This window comes from Malaclemys terrapin, chromosome 4 (assembly GCF_027887155.1).
Source record: "Malaclemys terrapin pileata isolate rMalTer1 chromosome 4, rMalTer1.hap1, whole genome shotgun sequence".
Taxonomy (NCBI): Eukaryota; Metazoa; Chordata; order Testudines; family Emydidae; genus Malaclemys; species Malaclemys terrapin.
Window position 1 is genome coordinate 86,904,962 of NC_071508.1, and position 22,918 is coordinate 86,927,879.

The 22,918-nt window shown below is 45.5% G+C and overlaps 1 protein-coding gene across 1 annotated transcript in view; it reads right to left on the reverse strand.

Moving 5' to 3' along the window:
- Nucleotides 1-3,016: 3,016 nt before the first annotated feature.
- Nucleotides 3,017-22,918, reverse strand: part of LOC128835880 (deubiquitinase DESI2-like) — an 82,705-nt gene continuing 62,803 nt past the window's right edge. Inside the window, exon 5 of the mRNA XM_054025756.1 lies at nt 3,017-6,533. Within this exon, the coding sequence (XP_053881731.1) occupies nt 6,291-6,533 (243 nt within the window). The 3' untranslated portion in view covers nt 3,017-6,290. The remainder of the gene's footprint in view (nt 6,534-22,918) is intronic.

A 22,918-nucleotide genomic window follows, 5' to 3' on the forward strand; every position in this document is an offset into this window, starting at 1 on the left:
CACCATTATTTACCTCTCTCCATTCTGAAAACTGACCATTTATTCCTACTCTTTGTTTCCTACCAATCCATGAGAGAACCTTCCCTCTTATCCCATGACTGCTTATTTTGCTTAAGAGCCTTTGGTGAGGGGCCTTGTCAAAGGCTTTCTGAAAATCTAAATACACGATATCCAGTGGATCTCCTTTGTCCGCATGCTTGTTGACTCTCAAAGAATTCTAGAAGATTGGTGAGGTATGATTTCCCTTTACAAAAAACATGTTGACTATTTCCCAACAAATTATGTTTATAGATTCATAGATTATAGGACTGGAAGGGACCTCGAGAGGTCGAGTCCAGTCCCCTGCCCACATGGCAGGACCAAATACTGTCTAGACCATCCCTGATAGACATTTATCTAACCTACTCTTAAATATCTCCAGAGATGGAGATTTCACAGCCTCCCTAGGCAATTTATTCCAGTGTTTAACCACCGTGACAGTTAGGAACTTTTTCCTAATGTCCAACCTAGACCTCCCTTGCTGCAGTTTAAGCCCATTGCTTCTTGGTCTATCCTTAAAGGCTAAGGTGAACAAGTTTTCTCCCTCCTCCTTATGACACCCTTTTAGATAGCAGTTTTCAGGTATCATGTCTCCTCTCAGTCTTCTCTTTTCCAAACTAAACAAACCCAATTCTTTCAGCCTTCCTTCATAGGTCATGTTCTCAAGACCTTTAATCATTCTTGTTGCTCGTCTCTGGACCCTTTCCAATTTCTCCACATCTTTCTTGAAATGCGGTGCCCAGAACTGGACACAATACTCCAGCTGAGGCCTAACCAGAGCAGAGTAGAGTGGAAGAATGACTTCTCGTGTCTCCCTCACAACACACCTGTTAATACATCCTAGAATCATGTTTGCTTTTTTTGCAACAGCATCACACTGTTGACTCTCATTTAGCTTGTGGTCCACTATAACCCCTAGATCCCTTTCTGCCGTACTCCTTCCTAGACAGTCTCTTCCCATTCTGTATGTGTGAAACTGATTTTTTCTTCTTAAGTGGAGCACTTTGCATTTGTCTTTGTTAAACTTCAGCCTGTTTAACTCAGACCATTTCTCCAATTTGTCCAGATCATTTTGAATTATGACCCTGTCCTCCAAAGCAGTTGCAATCCCTCCCAGTTTGGTATCATCCGCAAACTTAATAAGCGTACTTTCTATGCCAATATCTAAGTCGTTAATGAAGATATTGAACAGAGCTGGTCCCAAAACAGACCCCTGCGGAACCCCACTCGTTATGCCTTTCCAGCAGGATTGGGAATCATTAATAACAACTCTCTGAGTACGGTTATCCAGCCAGTTATGCACCCACCTTATAGTAGCCCCATCTAAATTGTATTTGCCTAGTTTATCGATAAGAATATCATGCGAGACCGTATCAAATGCCTTACTAAAGTCTAGGTATACCACATCCACAGCTTCTCCCTTATCCACAAGACTCGTTATCCTATCGAAGAAAGCTATGAGATTGGTTTGACATGATTTGTTCTTTACAAATCCATGCTGGCTGTTCCCTATCATCTTACCACCTTCCAAATGTTTGCAGATGATTTCCTTAATTACTTGCTCCATTAATGTTCATCTATGTGTCTGACAATTTTGTTCTTTACGATAGTTTCAATCAGTTTCCCCAGTACTGAAGTGAGGCTTACTGGCCTGTAGTTGCCAGGGTCACCTCTGAACTGATCTGAAGGGTTCAAACACTAAGGTAGGGGGAAAGAATTGTTTAAGGGGATATTAAGGGGAATAACTAGATGTGATGGGATGAACTTAAGAAAAGGAAAACACTTAGGCTGAATACCAAAAAAAAACCTTCCTGACAACGAGACAGATGGAATCATGTCCCATGGGAAATGATGGAAGTCACATAGCTTGGGTCTTTTAAACCAGACAAAGCCCTGGAAAGTATACTGTAGGGAACAATGCTGCCCTAAGCTGGATGGCCTATGAGGTATTTCCATCTCTAGTATCAGGGATGCTGTTCTTTTTTAGCAGGCTAAAATCTTGAAAATTAAAGGTCATCAAGTCACTTACCATAAATGCCACATGTACCCCAATTCTCAACTGCAGAAGATGCAGGGCTGCTTAGCTGGGACTGACATCTTCACAAATGCTATTGCTTCTTGAAGTTACCGGCTATGCAAGAGAAATATGGGCCTGATTTTCAGAGCTCTTAAACGCTTACGACTCCAACTGAAAGTATGTCGGGGGAGAGAGAGGAGCCCCTCTGCACCAGGCCCTATGTGGTACTCAGACTGGCACTTTTCACTGCATTGTCCCAATGCAGTGGTACAAAATTCAGGTAATTAACTGACAAAGACTCTAAAAGCAGAGCTACTGTTTTCTATGACCTCTAAGCATTTCAGAGTTGGGGGTCCCCAAATCCTGGATCAGGAGAGGGAAGAAGCCAAGTGACAAGGGCCTTCTGAAAGAAATGTCTCCCCAAATCAGGAGAGCTGGCATTATTGAAATATAGTTTCTGAGAGTAGATTCTGTTTATTGCTTACCTCTCTTTCTCTTGTCCTACACTTCTCCTCTTGGATGAAGCTAGTGTTCCAGTCCCCGTATAACCATGCCTGAACTCTTATCACCTCATCTTTGCAAACCACGCCCTCTATAAGAAGAATCATTCTCAGCTGTTAGTCTCAAGGTGCCAAGATGGCTCCTCTGAGTCTCCTTTTAAAAGGACATTGTCAAGTATTTTTGGCCCCAACTTTAGGTTTTGTAATTAAGTGAAAAAAGAGGTCGGGAGCAACAAAACATTATGAATAAAAATATTTTCCAAATGTACACAAACATATATATTTTTTCCAGTGGAAAATGTTTGTATTTGAAACTTCCCTGGCAGTGTTAGGAGCCCAAAGGACAGCACTGAGCAGTACAGGAGAAATAGGAAGTAAAAGTGACTAGAACCAGAAAGTGAAATCAACCAGTTTAATTTCACTCTCTGAAGGGTAAGCAAAGTGCCCAAAATAAACAAACTGCACCAGTGGGGACCAATACATTAGATTTTAAAAACTCCATTTTAATCATTAAAATGTGGTTAATTACACAGGTAACAATATTGTTATTATACTTATTTCCACAGTGTCGCTTTTCTTTATTCTGGTCACCGTTGGTCAGGTAGCTTGGCCAGGGCGGGGAGGTAAGCAGCAGTTTTGAGGACTAGAACACATTCTGAGCTATGAATTAGCCATAGTGATGGTTTGATTCTTTTTCACCGCCTTGTCCCCATTGCAAAAATATATATCTTTTTATAGTGCTAACAGCTTGCACCAAAGGAGTGTCCTGCAACCTCAAGAATGTCTCCTCTCCCCAAAGGCTTGAATGGAGGAAGAATGCAGCTTGCCTGGATTAAAATAAAGATAGTTATGTATGCGGTTTAGTAAAATATTTCGAGAAAGCATTTTCCTTAGGAAAGGTATGTCACTGGAGCCCTGATTCCATCTGGGACTTCCAATGTGATGCTTCATATGAGATCAGATGCAAGATGGCAGGTTGGGGTGATGGATGGATGGCAGTTGATCAGGGACTATTTGCTATTACCTCTTAATCTGACTGCAATGTTCCCTTCAAATGAAAGCTCCGGGAGATCTCCACTCAATTCCTTCCAGTCACTGCACATACCTGCGGTCACAATGCTGGTTTTTGGCAGCGACCCTGGGAACTTCAAAAAAATGGAGATTGCATGGCTGGTTTAGGCAGTGACATGAGTCACTGCAGGGCAACTGAGTGTGCAGTACTGTATTGTGTAATGTTGTGTCTGGGCGGCAGCAGCTCTGGCAACTTCAGAATAATGGAGACAGGGCTGGCTCCAGCTTTTTTGCTGCCCCGAGCAGCAAAGGAAAAAAAAAAAAGCCGCGATCGGCGGCACTTCGGCGGCAGCTCTACCGCGCCACTTCGTTCTTTCCCATTGGCCGCCCAAGCACCTGTTTCCTGCGCTGGTGCCTGGAGCCGGCCCTGAATGGAGAATATGATGCTGATCCTAGTAAATCATCGCGGAACAAACCAAGGTAATAGAGAATGTGATGCTGGCTCTATGCAACTACACCAGGAACCCAGGATAATAGTGTGTGGTGCTGGTTCTGGGTAGCTATGCCAAGAGCAGTGGAATAATTGACAACAGGGTACTGATTGTGGGTACCAGCCGGGGTAGTCAAGGTTAACAGAGAATGTGACTTTGGATCTGGGCAGGGATACTAGGAACTACAGCTTTTTAATATTCATTGTAGAGATTATGAAACATTAGAAGCATGTTGTAAAGGTTTCATTGTACACATGTGCATCATTGTAGGGGGATGAGGTTAGACCATACCGTAAGGATTGAATTTCTGGCCATCAAAAGCCCCTAGAGTCTGCTACCTTGCCAAGAATGCAGCAGTTGTCCCAACCTCTTCACAGGGTTCTCATTATTCCTTAATCTCTCTGGGCATATAGATACATACACGTAACAAACTGAGGCCACGTATGTACAGACATTAGGCATATCAGTGGGGATCAAACCCAGGACTTTCAATACCAAGCCCACAATTTCTATAAACTTGAGCTAATGGAGTAGTTTGCGTAGCTGGTTGTAATTAGCAGGCTGTTATTCTCACTGTGGCTGACCACCAGCAGGAGACAGGATTATCCACATTAACAGCCTAATTTTCAGAGGCACTGAGCACCCAGAGCTCCTCCTGCCTTCAGCTGGAGCTGCTGGTGCGCAGCACTTCCAAGAATCAGGCCCTAAGTCAATACATTACACATGCATCCTCAGACTCTTGTCTTCCTCTTCTGCATAGCTGGTGGGGGAAGAGGGACCTAGATTTTCCTTTTCCATGCTGGTGTAGCCGCTGAACTTAATTCCTGGTTAGGTGATTGAATAATGGAATTGGCGTACCTGCTCCCTTCTCCACCTTCCCTCCACCACAGAAACCATCATCATGGGCATAATACATCTAAAGCTTATGCTTAGATAAATTTGTTAGTCTCTAAAGTGCCACAAGTACTCCTGTTCTTAATGCTGGGGTGGTTGGTCAACCAGCCTTGCCCCTTTTCTATCCCAAATGACTGAAATAAAGAGATTGTTATGTAACAAAAGATGCCATGGGGATGTACATGGTGCAGCATCCTCTGCTTCCTGACAGGATTCCAAGCTGCCCTCTCCATCCCAAAACAGCCTCTGAGGCAGGGGAACAAATGTTAGTTCTTCTGGTTTATTCTCTGTCTAGATAGTTTTCGCCTTCCTGGCTTGGTTTTAAATTTAGACTGGGTAGATGGCTGCCAAGGGACCCATATGTTGGGTTCTGTGGTTCTGGGAAGAAAGACTGCAGGAAATAGCAATTTGCCCAAGGGATTCCCTCTCACCACCCTCTCACTCCAAAAGTCTCTCCCCAAAACACAGGTTGCCAGAGGCAGCTGGCTAGTCAGCCAGAAGACAGATTTAACACCCCACTGAAAAGGAAGGGAAACAGCAAACCAGGGATGTGAAACTGGTGACGGGTAGGGGAAGTAAGAGAACCAATCCACCAGAGAACACCCCTGCATCTACTTAGTAGCTACCCCCAAGCATTAGCCCCCACCCCCTGTTGTAACCAAATAAAAATCACCATTACACATTTGTTTTCTAGGTAAATTTGGTATTGTTGTTGGGGGGAAGGCAGTCCTCTGATCTCTTAAATTCTAACACAGAAAACTGGTGGTCGTAGAACAGCAGTACCTTTCACTTGTCCTTCGAATGATTTAGAAACCTGGTAATTACAAAAAAGAAGATTGGTAGGAGCGTGTTGCTGGTCTTAGAGATGAAAAAGTCAAGCTGAGGTTCTGCTTCCTTCATTTGGTATGTCCAGGAGGAATGCTGTAGGTGGGGGGCAGTCTTGACAGAACTGGAGAGGAGAGAGAGGGGAAGATAAAAGAATAAAAACAGTTCCAGCCAAGGAACTTCACAGTATGGTTCCCCTCCAGTCCCATGCTTTCGTGCCCAAAAAGTCAACAGTTTTCTGTGGATCAAGGAGCACAGGGGGCCTTGGGAGGAGAATCCAGGTTAGCCACCACACTCGTCAGCACAATGCTATAGTTCAGCATCATTTTGCCAAGCAACAGTAGTGACAACCCTTCGAGAAGGATCAAGAGCTCGTCTTCTCATTAAAGTGTGTTTCCCCCAATGTTCTTGGGCGAAGAAAAGAAGGTGAAAAAAAAGGTGCTGTAAGAGAGGAAATTAGAAAGAAATAGAAGAAACCCAGAGAGCGAGAGAAGGGAGCATGTTGGGCACAGCTTAGACCCGGGTATGCCTACAGGTTCGCGAGGTGCCTGAGGCTGAGGCAGCCGCAGAAGTGGATGGGGACTCCTCATCTGTCGTGTCTTCCTGCTCTTCCTTGTGGAGGCCGAGGTTGATGTGGCTCTGCAAGGCTGCTGGGGTCAGCCACTCCTTGGGGAGGCAACTTTGGAGGAAAGGGATGCACGAGCTGAAGTAGGCTAGGCGATTCACCCAACGGGGGATCTCCTTCCCACACAGGATCTGCAGAGCAAACAGAAAAGGAACATGGTTACCAACACCAAGGCATGTGTATCATGAGGCTGCTATGAAGACGACCTCCTCCTCCTCCCCAGTCAGTCAGTGGCCTGGATTCCTCAGTGCTCAGAAGATTCCTGTTTGATTACAGGGGCTATCTTTTGAGGTCACAGCCAGCCTTAAACTCAAACAATGTAAGCTTCTTCTTGGAGTGCCTTAGGCAAACTCCCAATTGACTGGCCACCAACCTGTCCCTCAATCAGCAGGTTTGGGGAAGGTGGGGAAAAGTACTCCTGACCTCTCTCCCCCCCTCGGCATTTTGAGACCTTGTTCTTATTTGGGGCTCATAGATCAGAAAGCCAGTCCTGCGGGTAGCTCTCAGAACACAGTTAATCCCATTTTCACTCTGTAATGCCAAAAGATTTGGACTGACATTGCCCTGAGCTTCATTAAGCTGATGGTTGGCCGTAACCAGGTGAATGGATGATTGTGAGGAACTATTCTGTCTGCTCCCCACTTTCTGTGACATTGATGCAGTCAGGTTGATTAATCTACAAAGTAGATTTATGCCACAGCACCTTGAAGTTCTTTTCTTATTGTAACTCTTAGCCCCTTTCTTCCTTAAAATAAACTACTGAAATAGGAAAAAGAAACCACCAAGAATAAATCCCAATATCTTGTGGGTCCTACACAGACCACAGGCATGTTTTGTTTTGTTTTGCTTTGCTAATAACCACACAAAATCTGACATGATGGCATGGGATGGCTCAGGGGATTATTTTTGTGACACAGACCCTTTCTTCCTTAGGCCATGAGTCCAAATACATTTTTACTGAACAACAGTAGCATGTGGAACTACTTTAAAGTTTAGAGATAAGTGTAGGAAACCCAGGGCATTGGTACTAAGCATCAGAGAAGTGAATAGAACCATATCCCTTGAGTAGCTCTTTTGCTGCCAAAATTACTTGTAAATACCCAAGTTATGTAGGAATCAGTAATGTTCTACATTTTCATTTTGGGGACAAATTCCTACCTCAGTGACTTCCTCATGGAGTCACCACTCCTCCCAAATTTCTAAACACCACGGCCAGATCTTCTCATGGACCATACCCTTACTACATGGGTTTAAGAATAGTTAACAGGAAAGGATCTGTATCCCAGACTGATCCACAAATCACAGTTTGAGAACCACTGAATAAGACTTTGTCAGCAAGTCATTTTAGTTCCATCCAGGATCTTAAGAAAATTCATTTTTAAAATTATATTATATAAATTTAGCCCAACATTCACCTTTGAAAAGCAAATATTTTACCCATCTATCTCCTTGAAGCCTGACCAGTACCTCCAAACCTAGTACCATTGCCTCCATTTTTGGTTGCATTTCCCCTCAATCCCTTTTCCAGCCCCAGTAGCTCTGGTAACATACCGCCTCCTTGGAAAATGTATATATAAAATAAGAGGCCGTTTTTTAAAGTATGCATTTAATTCTGGGGAAAGGCGCTGGATCAAAGCTAAGAAGGAATCACAAAAATATCATTAGAACAATGAACATAGTAGTGGAGCTTCTGGAGAATTAGTGCTAGAAAAAAGCAGCAGAAGGAAGGAGATGTTGGAGTGGCTGTTTTGTTTGATTCCTTTCACTAAGCAGCTCAGAAAACTGTGACAATTGCTCCTGCCATTCCCTATGTGACAATGATGCTGGGGGATTTTGCTTTTATTAGCTTTTTCACAGGGCAAATCAGTGAAGCCAGGAGGAACTGTAAAACGTACTTAAGGACATGTGGGCATCAGGCCATCACTCACCAATTAGGGCAGTTTATGGAGTTTGAGGGCAATGATGAGGCCTAAGATCACGTCTACACTAGAGGTGCTACAGTGGTACAGCTACAGCAGCTCTATAGTGTAGATGCTTCCTACAGTGACAGGAGGGTGTCACGGGGCAATCCACTGAGAGACCATTCAAGCTTTAAACACAAACCAAAACCACTCTAGATCTCCTTTGCCACCACCATATTGTACAGTACTGTGTTTTTTCCAGCAGGCCACAGCCTGCAGTGTTATTTACATACATTTACTGTCCAGAGTCAGCTTCCCCACTTGCTTCTAGGGCAGGGACTAGTACTAGCAGCAGCCAGTCTTGCCTATCTCTGCCTTCCTTCAGCTCCCTCCTCTTCCCCAGCACTGCCTTTCTGTCTGCTTATCTTATCCTAGGAGTTGGAGTTGCTTCCCCCTCAATCAGACCCTCAGCTGTAGCTCTCCTCAGTGAAGTGGCACCCTCAGTCAACTATCCGCCTTCCAGTAAGGTCCCCATTAATATATACTGGTGGAGACTGGAGTGACAGAGTGCTAAGTTAGCTCCTGACTCAGCACACCCTGTTACCAAGGGGTTTTTCCGTAACCGTAGGTAATCCACCTTCCCAAGTGATGGTCAGTAGGGCAGTGGAAGAATCCTTTCATCAACCTAGCCTTGTCTACACCAGGGGCTAGGCCGGTATAACTACAGTGCTCAGGGATGTGAAATTTTCACACCCTGAGTGCTGTACCTATGTCAACCTAGCTTTTAAGTGTAGACCAGGCCTGAGCAGTTCCCCTTCCCTCAGAAACACGCCAGTCTGAGTCTTCTCCATCACCAAAGCCACCTTGTTACTATTCCACAGTGGAATAGGAATCTCAACAAGTTAGCAAAAAGGAACTTCAGGAAATCCTAACAGTAGTACAACCTTTTCCTTAGGTTTGAGCTGCCTGCTTTGCAATGTATTGTGGCTAGAGTAGTAGTACATGCCAGTCCAGAGGTAATAGAGAAAACCAGATTTTAATGAGATTAGACCAACTGAACTTAATTAAAGCCGTACAAGGAAAATGAAGAGGGAGAATTCCAATATTTGAATACCTGGAAAACTCTGCCCATTGTAACTCCCCAGACAGTATAATCAGTTAGAAACATTACAACAGGAGAACAACTCATCTACCCTGATGGCCAGACACTGTTTCCAGCAGTGTAACCTTTTCATGGGTGTCACACATGCCAGACAATGAGGCGTACTTTCCCCCTCCCCCCACCCCGAGAGGGGCATTCCCTTCTGTGGAGGGATGTGTACAAGTCTTTTTGAGACACAACAGGTAAACTGTCTTGGATCAGAAACACTGGTCTTGATTTCTAGATCAAAATAAACACCCATCATGCTTTCAAAAGGTACCTACTGGCTGCCCTAGGAAACTTAAAAGAGCTGTAGTGAATCCTCATCTGGATTCCTGTCAGGCTTTGCAGAGTCCCTGGGAGCAGGACAACTGTATTGCAATGTGGATAGAATAAGGAATGCTGTCTTTTCCAGTTTGTCTGAGGCTTTGAGAAGGCAGTTGAGGCTCCTAGCTGATTCTGCTAATTGGGACAGGGAGCCTTGTTACACTAAACAAGCCCTTTAAGTTGACTGTAAAGATGCTTATCCCCCCTTAGAAAATGAAGATAGGGAGCTATAAGGGCTGGACTAGGCTACATCACACTGAACTCTGAAGAGGTAGAATGAGGATGCTTAGGCATCCATTTGAGGAAGAATACAGCTTGCATAATACTAATGTACCTCTCAAATGTGCCTCGATTTAAGGAACATCACATGAAGGCCTTGTCTACACTACCAAGTTTTGTCACCAAAACTGCCATTTGTCAACCCAAAAACAGTTAGTGCGTACACACTGCAAGGCAACTTTTGCGAGGGAAAATGCCCAGTTTTGGTGACAAAATACATCCATACTCACAATAGATTTATGTCTTTTTCCCTTACATTTTTTTTTGACAAAGTGCAAGTGTAGACACCATGCTTCATTTCATTGCTTTAATGGGCCTCCAGGAGGTGTCCCACAATGCCCATCCTGATTGCTTTGGTCAGCAGTTTGAACTCCACTGCCCTACAGCCAGGTAACTAACCATCATAGAATATCAGGGTTGGAAGGGATCTCAGGAGGTCATCTAGTCCAACCCCCTGCTCAAAGCAAGACCAATCCCTAGACAGATTTTTGCCCCAGATCCCTAAATGGCCCCCTCAAGGATTGAACTCACAACCCTAGGTTTAGCAGGCCAATGCTCAAACCACTGAGCTATTCCTCCCTCAAAGAAGCCCTGGGGATTTTTGAAATTCCATTTCCTGTTGGCTCAGCATGGAGAGGTCTCATTGCATCTTCCCCAGTGACCATGGCAGGTTATTGCAGCAAATGCTCTCCCGCTTGGACCACAACGGAGCTGTTGGATCTGCTCAGTATATGGGGACAGGAGGCCGTGCAGTCCCAGCTGCGCTCGAATCATAGGAACTGGGATACCTACTGGCAGATTTATCGAGGCTTGTGCGAAAAAGGCTATGATCGGGACACACTGCAGTGCAAAGCGAAGATTAAGGAGCTGAGGCAGGCGTACCATAAGGTGAGGGAGGCAAACCATTGCTCCGCTGCTTCACCTAAGACCTGCAGGTTCTATAAGGAGCTGGATGCTATCCTCAGTAGTGACCTCACCTCCATCACCAAGAGCCCCGTGGATACTTTGGAGGGCACGGAGATGGCGGAAAGAGGACCTAACCCAGAGGACGAAGTTATTGATGAAGAGGTGGAGTTAGATGAGGATGTGCAGCTCCCGGTGGAGTTGCCTGGTGGAGCAGGCAGCCAGGAATTGTTCTCCACTCCAGAGGTACCTAGTCAGTCTCAGCAGTTGCTCTCAGCAGTGAGCAAGAAGCAGGAGATGAGACTCCTGGAAAGTGTCTGTGGCTTGTGTAGTGCGGAGGTGGGTTCAGGGCAAAGAAATGTGGGAGGCTGGCTGTGTTTCTGTGAGCTGGACATTTCCCTGTGTAGCTAATCAATACAGCAGAACAGGGTATTGATGCGCGCCGAGATCTCACGGGAATCCTCCAGAGAGATCTCCAAGAAAGTTTCCTGGAGGTACTCAGTAATCCTCTGCTGAAGGTTTCCTGGCAGAGCAGCTTTGTTCCTTCCCTCATTGTAGGAAACTTTCCCATGCCATATGGAAATCACTTGTATGGGTCCAAAGTGGCACATAGACAAGCACCATAGGGAGCAGGGCGGAAGCCACAAGCATGGAGTAGATGTACCCTCATTTCCCTGCTTACCTTTAGCAGTGAGATGTCTGCTAGAATTACCCCACATGTGGAAAAGTGTTGGAGAATTTTACAATTTGTTCCCTAGAATGCTGCACCATGACCCTTGCAAAGAGTATGTGCTCTTTTCCCCATGTGGAGCGCCTCTTCCTCCCCCCCGCCAACATTCGCCATGCTTTGGGTGTTCGCAGAGATGTGTGCCTGGCTAGGGTCAGTGAGAAAGCGATGACAATGTTGCAAAGGTGTATTTAATTTAAATGTTTCAGTGCTGTGCGTACATTTAACAATCTCGCTTCTGTGCATCGTCCCTTGTGCTTCACCAGATGTGGCCTTCGGGAACACCCCACACACCCCTGCCAAGCGTCTGCACCAGAAAAGAAAGCGCCCAAGACTCAGCAAAGAAGACATGTTCCGGTCCTGCAGTGCTCCAATGCAGAAAAAAGGGAACGCAAGGAGTGCTGGGAAGCCAAATAGCAGGACAGAAAAGAGAATCACAGGTTTGTTAAGAATGCTACTGAGCAGATGATTAAAGTAATGGAGGAGCAAACGCAGATGCTGAAGTCTTTAATAATGCAGCAGACTGAGCAGATCAGTGCTCGACCTCTACTGCAGCACATTCAGAACTCTTTTCCATGCCCCCCCAAACTCCTCCCGCACATTTCTTTCCACCTTCCGGGACTTCTCAGTTTCCTCTTCACTCCACCCCCTTGGACAACTTTCACAATGATAGCTGGACCTACACACAGTTGTGAAAGTCTGCCCTTCCCTGGTTCCTCCTTTCCTGCCAAGCATCTGTGTGTTTGTGTGTGCTTTTTCTTGTGCAATAAAAGCAAACTTTTATAATGGTAAATCATCTCTTTTTTTTTCCTACAAGGTGAGATTGCAGGCACTGCCAATACATGCACAGGCCTTTTAATCACTTTATTACAGGAATATAATGCCCCAAATGGTGACATTTCCCCCCTAGGAAAACTACATGTAATGTAACAAAGCAACTCACACAGAGATATACGTTACTGGTGGTCATTGTCAAAGTGCTGCCTCAAAGCCTCCCTGATTCGAATAGCTCCCCTCTGGGCTCCTCAGTCAGCCCTGGTATCTAGTTGCTCAAAATCAGTGGCCAAGGAGTCTGCCTCAGCACTCCACCCCTGAGCAAACCTTTCACCCTTAGCTTCACAGAGATTACACATAGGGTGACCAGACGTCCCGATTTTATCGGGACAGTCCCGATATTTCCTTCTTTGTCCCGCGTCCCGACCGATGTTCGGTCGGGACACTGGACAAAAAAGCAATTTTGCCCTCCGCTCCGGCGCTCACGCCCCCCCCCACCCCGCCGCCTCCTTCCCCCATTGGATCTCTCCATGGAGGGAAGAGGTTAGGAGGAGGGTCGGGCAACTACTAGGAGCGTAGGAGGGGAAGGGAAAGTTGCCGCGGCCCCGCCGGGAAGGAGCCGCTGGAGCGCAGCCGAGCGGGAGAGGCGCGGGGCTCCCTGCCGGCGGCGGGACGCGCCGCATGTGCCCACGGCGGGCTGGGGGGCGGGAGGCTCTGCAGGGCTGGGAAAAGCCCTGGCTCCTGCCCGTTGCCAAGCCTGGAGCCCCTCAGGCGACCGGCCGCTGCTGTGGCTCGGCTGTGCCAGCCCTGGCCCCTTGCACGCCCGCGCCGCGGCCAGCCCCGGACTTTGCTTCTTGTCCCCCCCCATGCCCTCTTTATCCCTAGCCCCTTCTGCATCGGGGCCAGCTTTTGCCCTGGGGTGGGCAGCACGTGCGCCCGGCGCGGCTGGGACCTGCTAATGCCCCCCGCCCCTGCGAAACTGCTTTATTTTTTTTGCTCCGCCCCCCTTCCGCCCCTCCCCGCGTCCCGATATTTCATCCCTGTGATCTGGTCACCCTAATTACACAATGTACGGCACGCGGCTATGACCCTGGAAATATTAGCCTCAGTGAGGTCCAACCTGCCAGAAAGGCATCACCAGTGTACCTTTAATCTGCCAAAGGCACATTCAACTGTCATCCAGCACCTACTAAGCCTGTTGTTGAACTGCTCCTTATTGCTGTCCAGGTGTCCCGTGTAAGGTTTCATGAACCACAGTTGTAAGGGGTACACAGGGTCTCCAAGGATCACTATGGGCATTTCAACCCCACCCCCCATAATCTTCTGGTTAGGAAAGAAAGTCCCCGCTTGCACTTTCTGTACAAGCTGGTGATCCTGAAGATGCATGCGTCATGCACCTTCCCAGACCACCCCATGTTGATGTCAGTAAAATGTCCACGGTGATCCACAGGCGCCTGCAACACCATGGAGAAGTACCCCTTCCTATTGAGGTATTCCATCTCAAGGTGGTCTGGTGTCAAAATTAGAATGTATGTGCCATCTATCGCCCCTCCACAGTTAGGGAAACCCATTTCTGCAAAGCCGTCCACTATTTCACACACATTTCCCAGAGTCACGGTCCTTCATAGCAGGATGTGATTTATTGCCCTGCACACTTGCATTAACACAGCCCCAACAGTCGACTTCCCCATTCCAAATTGATTTGCAACTGACCGGTAGCAGTCTGGAGTTGCCAGCTTCCACACAGCGATTGCCACACACTTCTCTACTGAGAAGGCAGCTCTCATTCTGATGTCCTTGTGCCACAGGTCTGGGGCCAGCTCCGCGCACAGTTCCAGGAAGGTGCTTTCCGCATCTGAAAGTTCTGTAGCCACTGCTCGTCATCCCACACCTGCATGACGATACGACCCCACCATTCAGTGCTTGTTTCATGAGCCCAAAAGCGACGATCTATCCTATGCACCTGCTCTGTGAATGCCAAAAGCTATCTAAAGTTGCTCCTATCCATATCGTGCAGAATGTCAAGCACCTGCGAGTCTTCCTCAGTTAGGAACTTCACAATTAACTGCACTGCCCTCTACGAGGTCTTCATGACAGTTAACAGAGCATAGGAGAGCAGTGCGGGATCCATCCCTTCTCATCAAGATGCCGGGGTGCACAGCAAAGAAGGGCCGCTGAAAAAACTGCCACAAAAGAAAGCCAGAAGCCCATGGAGTTCTGGGACAGAAAGCAATGCATCACGGGATATTTAGATGTCCCAAGATGCATCGCAATCCACTCCATCATCCCACAAGACCTAGCGACAGAAGGACTGTGGGATAGGTACCCACAGTGCATTGCTCACACTGTTGATGATGGTGCCCCCACTGTGGACGCAATCTGCCAACAGAAGTAGCAAGTGTGAACACGAAATTGCGATTTTTATTATGTCGACTTTTGGGTGTCGACATCACTTTTGTCAACACAAATTGGTAGTGTAGACAGTGGCCATTTGAGAGGTACAGCTACTAGAGAAAAAGTCCCAAATACACATCCCAGGAACAGTTTTTCTTGTTCATACAAAACCCCTGTGACTGGTATCCATTCATTGCTGTTGGCCCTAGACCTTCCACAGCTTCTGTATTCAAGTCTGAGCTATTCATCTTGCCCCACTACATTTTGGTGTCATTGGGGCTCTCACTGCTCCTACAGACAGAGATTCAACACTTTGGACTAGCAAGAGTAGGGATTGAGAGTCACTGCTTATCCCCATGTACATCCCTGATATTCCTGCATCTTCCACCATCTCCTTTATGGGTTAACGGCTCACACTAAAACCTGCACACTTCATGCATTGCCCCCATTTGAGGCAGAAAACTTCTGCAGCAGCTGTGTGTACTTACTGCCACTAGGGGGCATTTTACAGTAGAGAAGTTGGCTTTCCTTTACTAGAAGTTCTTCTGCGGGGGGTTGGCTAAGAACTGCAAATGCCCCTGCTGCTGTCTGGGGAGCCAAGTAGAAACAATTCAGACATATAGAACAGAAGCCAAAAGTGAAGGAGAGATGGGAACTGACAGCCTGGGATCTAGTTCTGGGGAGCTGTCAAGTCCACACCAGTGCTTCAGCTCACCAATCTACAAGTGATGCAGAAAATAGAGAGAGCCTCAGAGCCCCTGAAGTCAGGCCCATTTCCCATTCCCATCCTCCAATGTATCTGAGAGTTGAATTCATTTAAATGAAGGAAAATAGCAGAAATTTATAACATCCACCATATGTTTAAAGCACATGTTATTGCTGGCAGCCGCATCCTTTACTACTGCTGAAACGGACAGCTGGATAATCTGACCCACATATGCCAAAAATGCTACTTCACAGGCAATAGGAGAGTGACAAAAGGTGTGATAAAAAACATTTGGACTAATGCAAGAGGAAACTATCGTCCCTAACGGGTGCTATTCAGCCAGCTGAATAGTTCCCTAAATATCACTGGTATTTAGGTTTAGCCCAATATCCCCAAATACCCCTGTGATATTTGGGATACCTAGAAATGTACTGGGGACCTAAACATGAGAATGGGGGATAAGGAGGGAGTACGGTTAGCAGGAAGGTGAGAGAAGAGCCACAAGAATGATTAAAGGATTAGAAAACCTGCTTTTTCGTGATAGATTCAAGATACTCAATCTATTTAGCTTAACAAAGAGAAGGTTAAGCGGTGAGTCTATTACAGTCCATAAGTGCCTACATGAGAAACAAATATTTAATAAAGGGATCTTCAGTCTAGCAAAGAAGGTATAATATGATCCAATGGCTGGAAGCTGAAGCCAGACAAATTAATCCTGGAAATACATTTTGAGCAGTGAGGGTGATTAACTATTGGAACAACTTATTGAGGTTCCTGGTGGATTCTCCATCACTCCCCTCCAATTTTCATATGCTCCTCACTCGGCAGACCTCTGAGGTCTGCAGGAAGGGAGTCCTTGTCCTGCAAACCTTAGGACACCTGCAGAGGGATGGGACTGCAGACAACAGGAGGCCTGAGCCTTTTCAGACCCTGACAGACTTACGTTGGCTTGTTGGAGGCCTGAAAAACTCTCTAGACTCACTTGAGGCAGGCACATCTCAGCAGTTTGGGTGTGTATTACCTTTCAAGAATGAGAGCTTTTAAGAACAACACCGTACAATCCTCACACATTATAAAATGCAGAGTGAAGGTTACACTTCTCAAACACGACCCCCAAACCATCTTAACTCTGTCTCCATACCTGGGCCCTACAAAATCAGAAACTCCTACTTCTTAATCCAAGCACTACAGAACTTCCTTTTATTGGTGACCACAAAGACTAGAAAGCCTCAACATTAAGCATATAATTGTTGTGCTGCTTCACAACCTTCTTTAGGATCATACTTAGAACGCACACAGAATTTTACAAATTTCTGATTAGACAAATAACACAGTGAAGGCAATTATTTCCCACACCTCATTAAGGGCCTGATCCAAAGCTTCATGAAGTCAATGTGAGTCTTCCCAAGGGCTTTGGCTCTCACTCTAAGGGCAGAATCTGGCAAGGAGCTGAAGGTATTCAGTACATTGTAGATGGCGCTCATCAAGCCCTCAGAACCAGGCCCTGTGATTCAATGTGGCAACCAGTTCTACCGATGCCAGGAAACAGGCTAGCAGGTCTCCTTTTACAAACGTCATGTGCCCAGATTATGCTATTGTGCAAACGTCATGTGAAAAGAGAAAGAGTTACTGTGTTGACAACGCAGCACAATTAGCATTCAGGCATTCATAGTTTAAATTTTAGAATCAATGCTCTGCATGCAAAGGAGGGAAGATGGCAGCCTGGCATCTCTATGAAGGCAGAGTTACGGGAGCCTGGGTACCTTGTGGAGAAGCGCAACTTGAATTCCTCATTTCCTGGTTGTTTAACATGAGGTTTGTTTGTTTCAAATAACATTCCTGAAAGGTAACATGTACTCAAGCATGAAACCATAACTTGAGATGTAGTGAAAAACAATTTCACATAAGAACTGCCATAACGGGTCAGACCAATGTCCATCTAGCCCAGTATCCGGTCTCTGACAGCGGCCAAACCCAGAGCTTCAGGGGAAGTGTATAGATAGGGCAATTTTTGAGAGATCCATCTTCCCCTCAGCTTCTGGCAGAGGTTTAGGGTTACCCCAAGCACAGAGTTACGTCCCTGATTATCTTAGCTAATACCCATTGGTGGACCTATCCTCCATGAACTTATCTAGCTCCTTTCTGAACTCAGTTATACTTTTGGCCTTCACAACATCCCCTGGCAAGGAGTTCTATAGGTCAATTGTGCACGGTGTGGAAAAAAATATTTCCTTTTGTTTCTACAATAGTACCTCAGAGTTATGAATACTTTGGGAATGGAAGTTGTTTGTAACTCTGAAATGTTTGTTACTGAACAAAACGTTTTGGTTGTTTCAAAAGTTTACAACTGAACATTGACTTAATACAGCTTTGAAACTTTACAACACAGAAGAAAAATGCTGCTTTTGACCCTCTTAATTTAAATGAAACAAGCACAGAAACAGTTTCATTGCCTTGTCAAATCTTTTTTTAAAAAACTTTCCCTTTTATTTTTTTAGTAGTTTGCATTTAACACAGTACTGAACTGTAATTGCCTTTTTTTGGGGGGTGGGGGGTCTCTGCTGCTGCCTGATTGCATTGTTCCGGTTCCAAATGAGGTGTGTGGTTGACCAATCAGTTTGAACTCTGGTGTTTGTAATCTGAGGTTCTACTGTATTCAACCTGCTGATTATTTTTTGTTTGTTTGTGGGGAAAGCAAATAAAACTTCTCTATTCACTTTTTCCATCTCATTTATTATTTTCTCTCTATATATCATATTTCCTCTTTCTAAACTGAACAGCCCTAACCTTTTGAGTCTCTCAACATATGGAAGCTGTTCCGTATCCTGGATCATCTTTGTTGCCCTTCTCTGAACCTTTTCCAGTTCCATTATATCCTTTTAGATATGAGATGACCAGAACCAGACACTCTACACCATGGATTTATATTGTGACACATGAGGTTTTTGGTCTTATTTTCTATCTCTTTCCAAATAGCTCCTAACATTTTGTTAGCCTTTTTGACCACTGCTGCGCATTGAACTGACGTTTTCAGAGACGTATCCATGACGTCTCCAAGATCTCTTTCCTGAGTGATAACAGCTAATTTAGAACTTATCGTTATATATTTGTATTTTTTCCAAAGTACATAACTTTGCACTTATCAATGTTGAATTTCATCATTTTGTTGCCCAGTCACCCAGTTTTGTGATATCCCTCTGCAACTCTTCACAGTCAGCTTTGGACTTAACTATCTCGAATAATTTTGAATATGCAAGCGTTGCCATTTCACTTTTCCAGATCATTAAATAATACGTTGAACAGTACAGGTTCCAGTACAGACCCTTGGAGGACCTTGCTGTTTACCTCCTTCCATTGTGAAAACTGACCATTTACTTCTGCCCTTTGTTTCCTATCTTTTAACTAGTTACTGGTCCATGAGAAGACCTTCCCCGTTACCCCATGACTGCTTAGTTTCCTTAAAAGCCTTAGTAAAGTTTTCATGTTGGAATTAATTGTAGACTAAATTTGTTTTATAGTTACTGTGTAAAAACTTGAACTTTCACCCCAGGGAGTGTAACTAGCCTGCAGAGATCAACAAAATAGACTGAGTGGCAACATGCCATAAAGCTCAGGCCAGACTGCATTCAACGTGCATGCACTAAAGAAGCAGTACTGTGAATGGCCTTCATCTCACAGTGTAGAGAACAGCTGAGACTAGTAAATGAGGATGACTGGACTCAGGAGTTTGGTTGTTTTCAGGGAATTGGTATCCTAAGGCCAGCGGGGAAAGGGGTGAGAAGCTTTAAAATCAGTTCAAGCAGGGCTATCCAGGATGCCCAGATTCCCCCGTGCAATCACTTTCTGGTCCACCCTAGGTACGAGATGGTCACTCATGGAGATTCTCCCTGGAATCCCAGTCACTTTCCTCATGTAAAGTGAAACAAGCCTCTGCACTGTCACAATGAACCTGGAAAGGAGGTTGCAAAAGAGAAAGAGCAGGAAGAAATGATGGGTCTGCCAAACCATCACTCATGCTCCCCCTGCCCACTTGCAGGAAACATGGCAGTTGCACTTCCATGTCCCTGTACTAGAGGATATAGCTACATGTACATAGGAATCCATGAGCAGAGAAGTTATGAGAGCAGAAAAAAAATCAGGGTCAAATGAAACAGCTGGCTTCTAGGGCTGTGGGTGATGAAGTGCTATTTCAACCTAGCCAACCAGGGCTCCAATTGAGATACTCAAAGGCTGAGAGTCTGGACTATATGCCATCTTGATGAACAAAACAAGTCAAATCCACCAATGGTATCAAGCTGTTCAGTTGTAAACCAAGCCTGCCCTATGATGATGTTCCCCTGTGTGAAACTCATTGAGACTAGGATTTTAAGTACAGCAAGCAGCTGCAGGATGACAAGATCGGTAACAAGTGGCCTAATAGCAGAAGGTCCTCTAGGGAAGACGGAGTATAATTAAGACTGGGACTACTGGTGACACTTAGAATTAAGGTTATCATACCAAATGGATGAATGACTGTAATTCACTCAACCTATTGCAAGGGCACACAGAGGAATTCTTCTTTCCCAGCAAGTGTTCCCGCCAGGCCAGTGGCTCAGAACAGCCACAACTCAGAGATTCACCCCTTGGAGTGTGGATTCCATGGTGAACATGTCTTCTAGGCCAATCCCTTTGTGTGTTGTGATGAGCTCACCACCAGCCTCTTTCCTGAAGGGTTGACTCTGATACTCCAGTTTTTCTTTTCCCAGCTGCTCTTCTCTAACAACTATACAGAAGCAACAGGTTGGTGGAGTGGCGGGAGGCAGGGGAAGATCAGAGGTAGAATCCAGCAGCTCTTAGGAGTGAGGGGAGATTTGCTCCCAAACAAGACTCCCAATCCTGCAAAAACTAACGGCCACACTTAGGTAATTTGCTTACCCTTCTGACACTTCTTACTTATCAACTGGCTTTTGTTATAAGTCGGCTGGGCAGAATTTGATTTTTTTATACATGTAATTTCAGTGGATAATGTCAATGTTTATTTTTAAGCATTTTCTTTTATTTTTATGGTTTTAAAGTTTCACAGTTGTGGGAAATTATGGGGGGGTCCAGACAATAGAGGATTAGGCAATAATTATTTAATGAATGTAGTTATTGAGATTGTCATAACTATAAAGGGAAGGGTAACAGCTGTCCTGTGTACAGTTCTATAAAATCCCTCCTGGCCAGAGACTCCAAAATCCTTTTCCCTGTAAAGGGCTAAGAAGCTCAGGTAACCTGGCTGGCATCTGACCCAAAGGACCAATAAGGGGACAAGACACTTTCAAATCTTGGGTGGGGGGGGAAGGCTTTTGTTTGTGCTCTTTGTTTGGGAGTCGTTCGCTCTTGGGTCTGAGAGGTACCAGACATCAATCCAGGTTCTCCACATCTTTCTAAACAAGTCTCTCCTACTTCAAACTTGTAAGTAAATAGCCAGGCAAGGCGTGTTAGTTTTCCTTTGTTTTCTCAACTTGTAAATGTACCTTTTACTAGAGTGTTTATCTTTGTTTGCTATACTTTGAACCTGAGGCTAGAGGGAGGTCCTCTGAGCTCTTTAAGTTTGATTACCCTGTAAAGTTATTTTCCATACTGATTTTACAGAGATGATTTTTACCTTTTTCTTTAATTAAAAGCCTTCTTTTTAAGAACCTGATTGATTTTTCCTTGTTTTAAGATCCCAGGGGGGTTGGAACTGTATTCACCAGGAGTTGGTGGGAGAAGGAGGGGGAATGGTTCATTTCTCCCTGCTTTAAGATCCAAGGGGGTTGGATCTGTATTCACCAGGAGTTGGTGGGAGGAAGGAAGGGGGATGGTTAATTTCTCCTTGTTTTAAGATCCCAGGGGGGTTGGAACTGTATTCACCAGGAGTTGGTGGGAGAAGGAGGGGGAATGGTTCATTTCTCCCTGCTTTAAGATCCAAGGGGGTTGGATCTGTATTCACCAGGAGTTGGTGGGAGGAAGGAAGGGGGATGGTTAATTTCTCCTTGTTTTAAGATCCCAGGGGGGTTGGAACTGTATTCACCAGGAGTTGGTGGGAGAAGGAGGGGGAATGGTTAATTTCTCCCTGCTTTAAGATCCAAGGGGTTTGGATCTGTATTCAGCAGGGAATTGATGAAGAGTTTCTCAAGGCTTCCCAGGGAAGGGAATCCATTTGGGAATGGTGGCAGCGGACCAGATCTAAGCTGGTAGTTAAGCTTAGAAGTCTTCATGCAGGCCCCCACATTTGTACCCTAAAGTTCAAAGTGGGGAAGCAGCCTTGACAGAGATTCAAAAAGTTTAAGCTTTACAGCCATTGAAATAGAAATTGTCAACATCACATGTCAAAATATACAAAGTAAATATCCTTAAATCAAACTCTTAGAACTCAAGCAGCATTTTTCTTACTTTGCCTATCTGTAAATTTCAATCATCATCAATGGAAATATTTTTGTGCCTGTGTTTATGGTAAAATTGACATTTACTGATACAAAGCTAGTCCTACCGAGCTTAGTTATAAGGATTAGGTTTTTTCCTTGCCATCTAGAGCTGTGCAAAAGAGGAATATGTTTTCATGCCATTGCACACACAAAAATGTCATGCTGCTCAGTAGCGTAGCTGGGGGGGAGCAGATGGGAGCGGCCTCTCCCCTGAGCACTCACTCGGCGCTTCCCAGCACGTCCGGGTCTTTGGGCTCCGCTGCGTGCATCTTGCGGCGGCGGCTCCTGCTCCCCCCGCCCTCGCTTTGTGGCGGCTGGGTGACGCTCCTCCCTGTGCCCGCTGGGGGGCACCTGCTACCTTGCGGCTCCAGCGCGGGTTACCCACAGGCAGCTCCGGGTCCTCGGCGGCAATTCGGCGCGGTGGGTTCTTCCGCAAGACTTGGGTTTTTCTTTTTTCTTCTTCGCTGCTTTGCAGCAGGTGGCGCCTTTTTTTCCTGTGTTCGCTCCCCCTGCTGTTAGAACCTGGCTATGCCACTGATGCTGCTATGACCAGGAAAATTCAGGCCAGATCTTGAGTTGGTGTAAATTGGCATAGCTCCTCTGACTACAGTGGGGTTATGCCAATTTACGCCAGTTGAGAACATGTGCCTTTATTTTAATAAGATACCTGCAAATTTCATATCATTTGCTTGACAATAGGACCACTTTAAAATGGAAATGTAAAATTTAAGGGTTTTCTGTTCTTAATTCAAAGTTCTTACCCACAAGTGCGGATAGACGGGACTGAGGCTGGACCAAGAGTGAGCACAGGCAATTATAAGAATGGTCCATCTAGCCCAGTATCCTGCCTCTGATAGTGGCCAGTACCAGAGCTTCAGGAGGAGTGTACAGAACAGGGCCATTTTGGAAAGATCTACCCGTCTTCCCCTACCA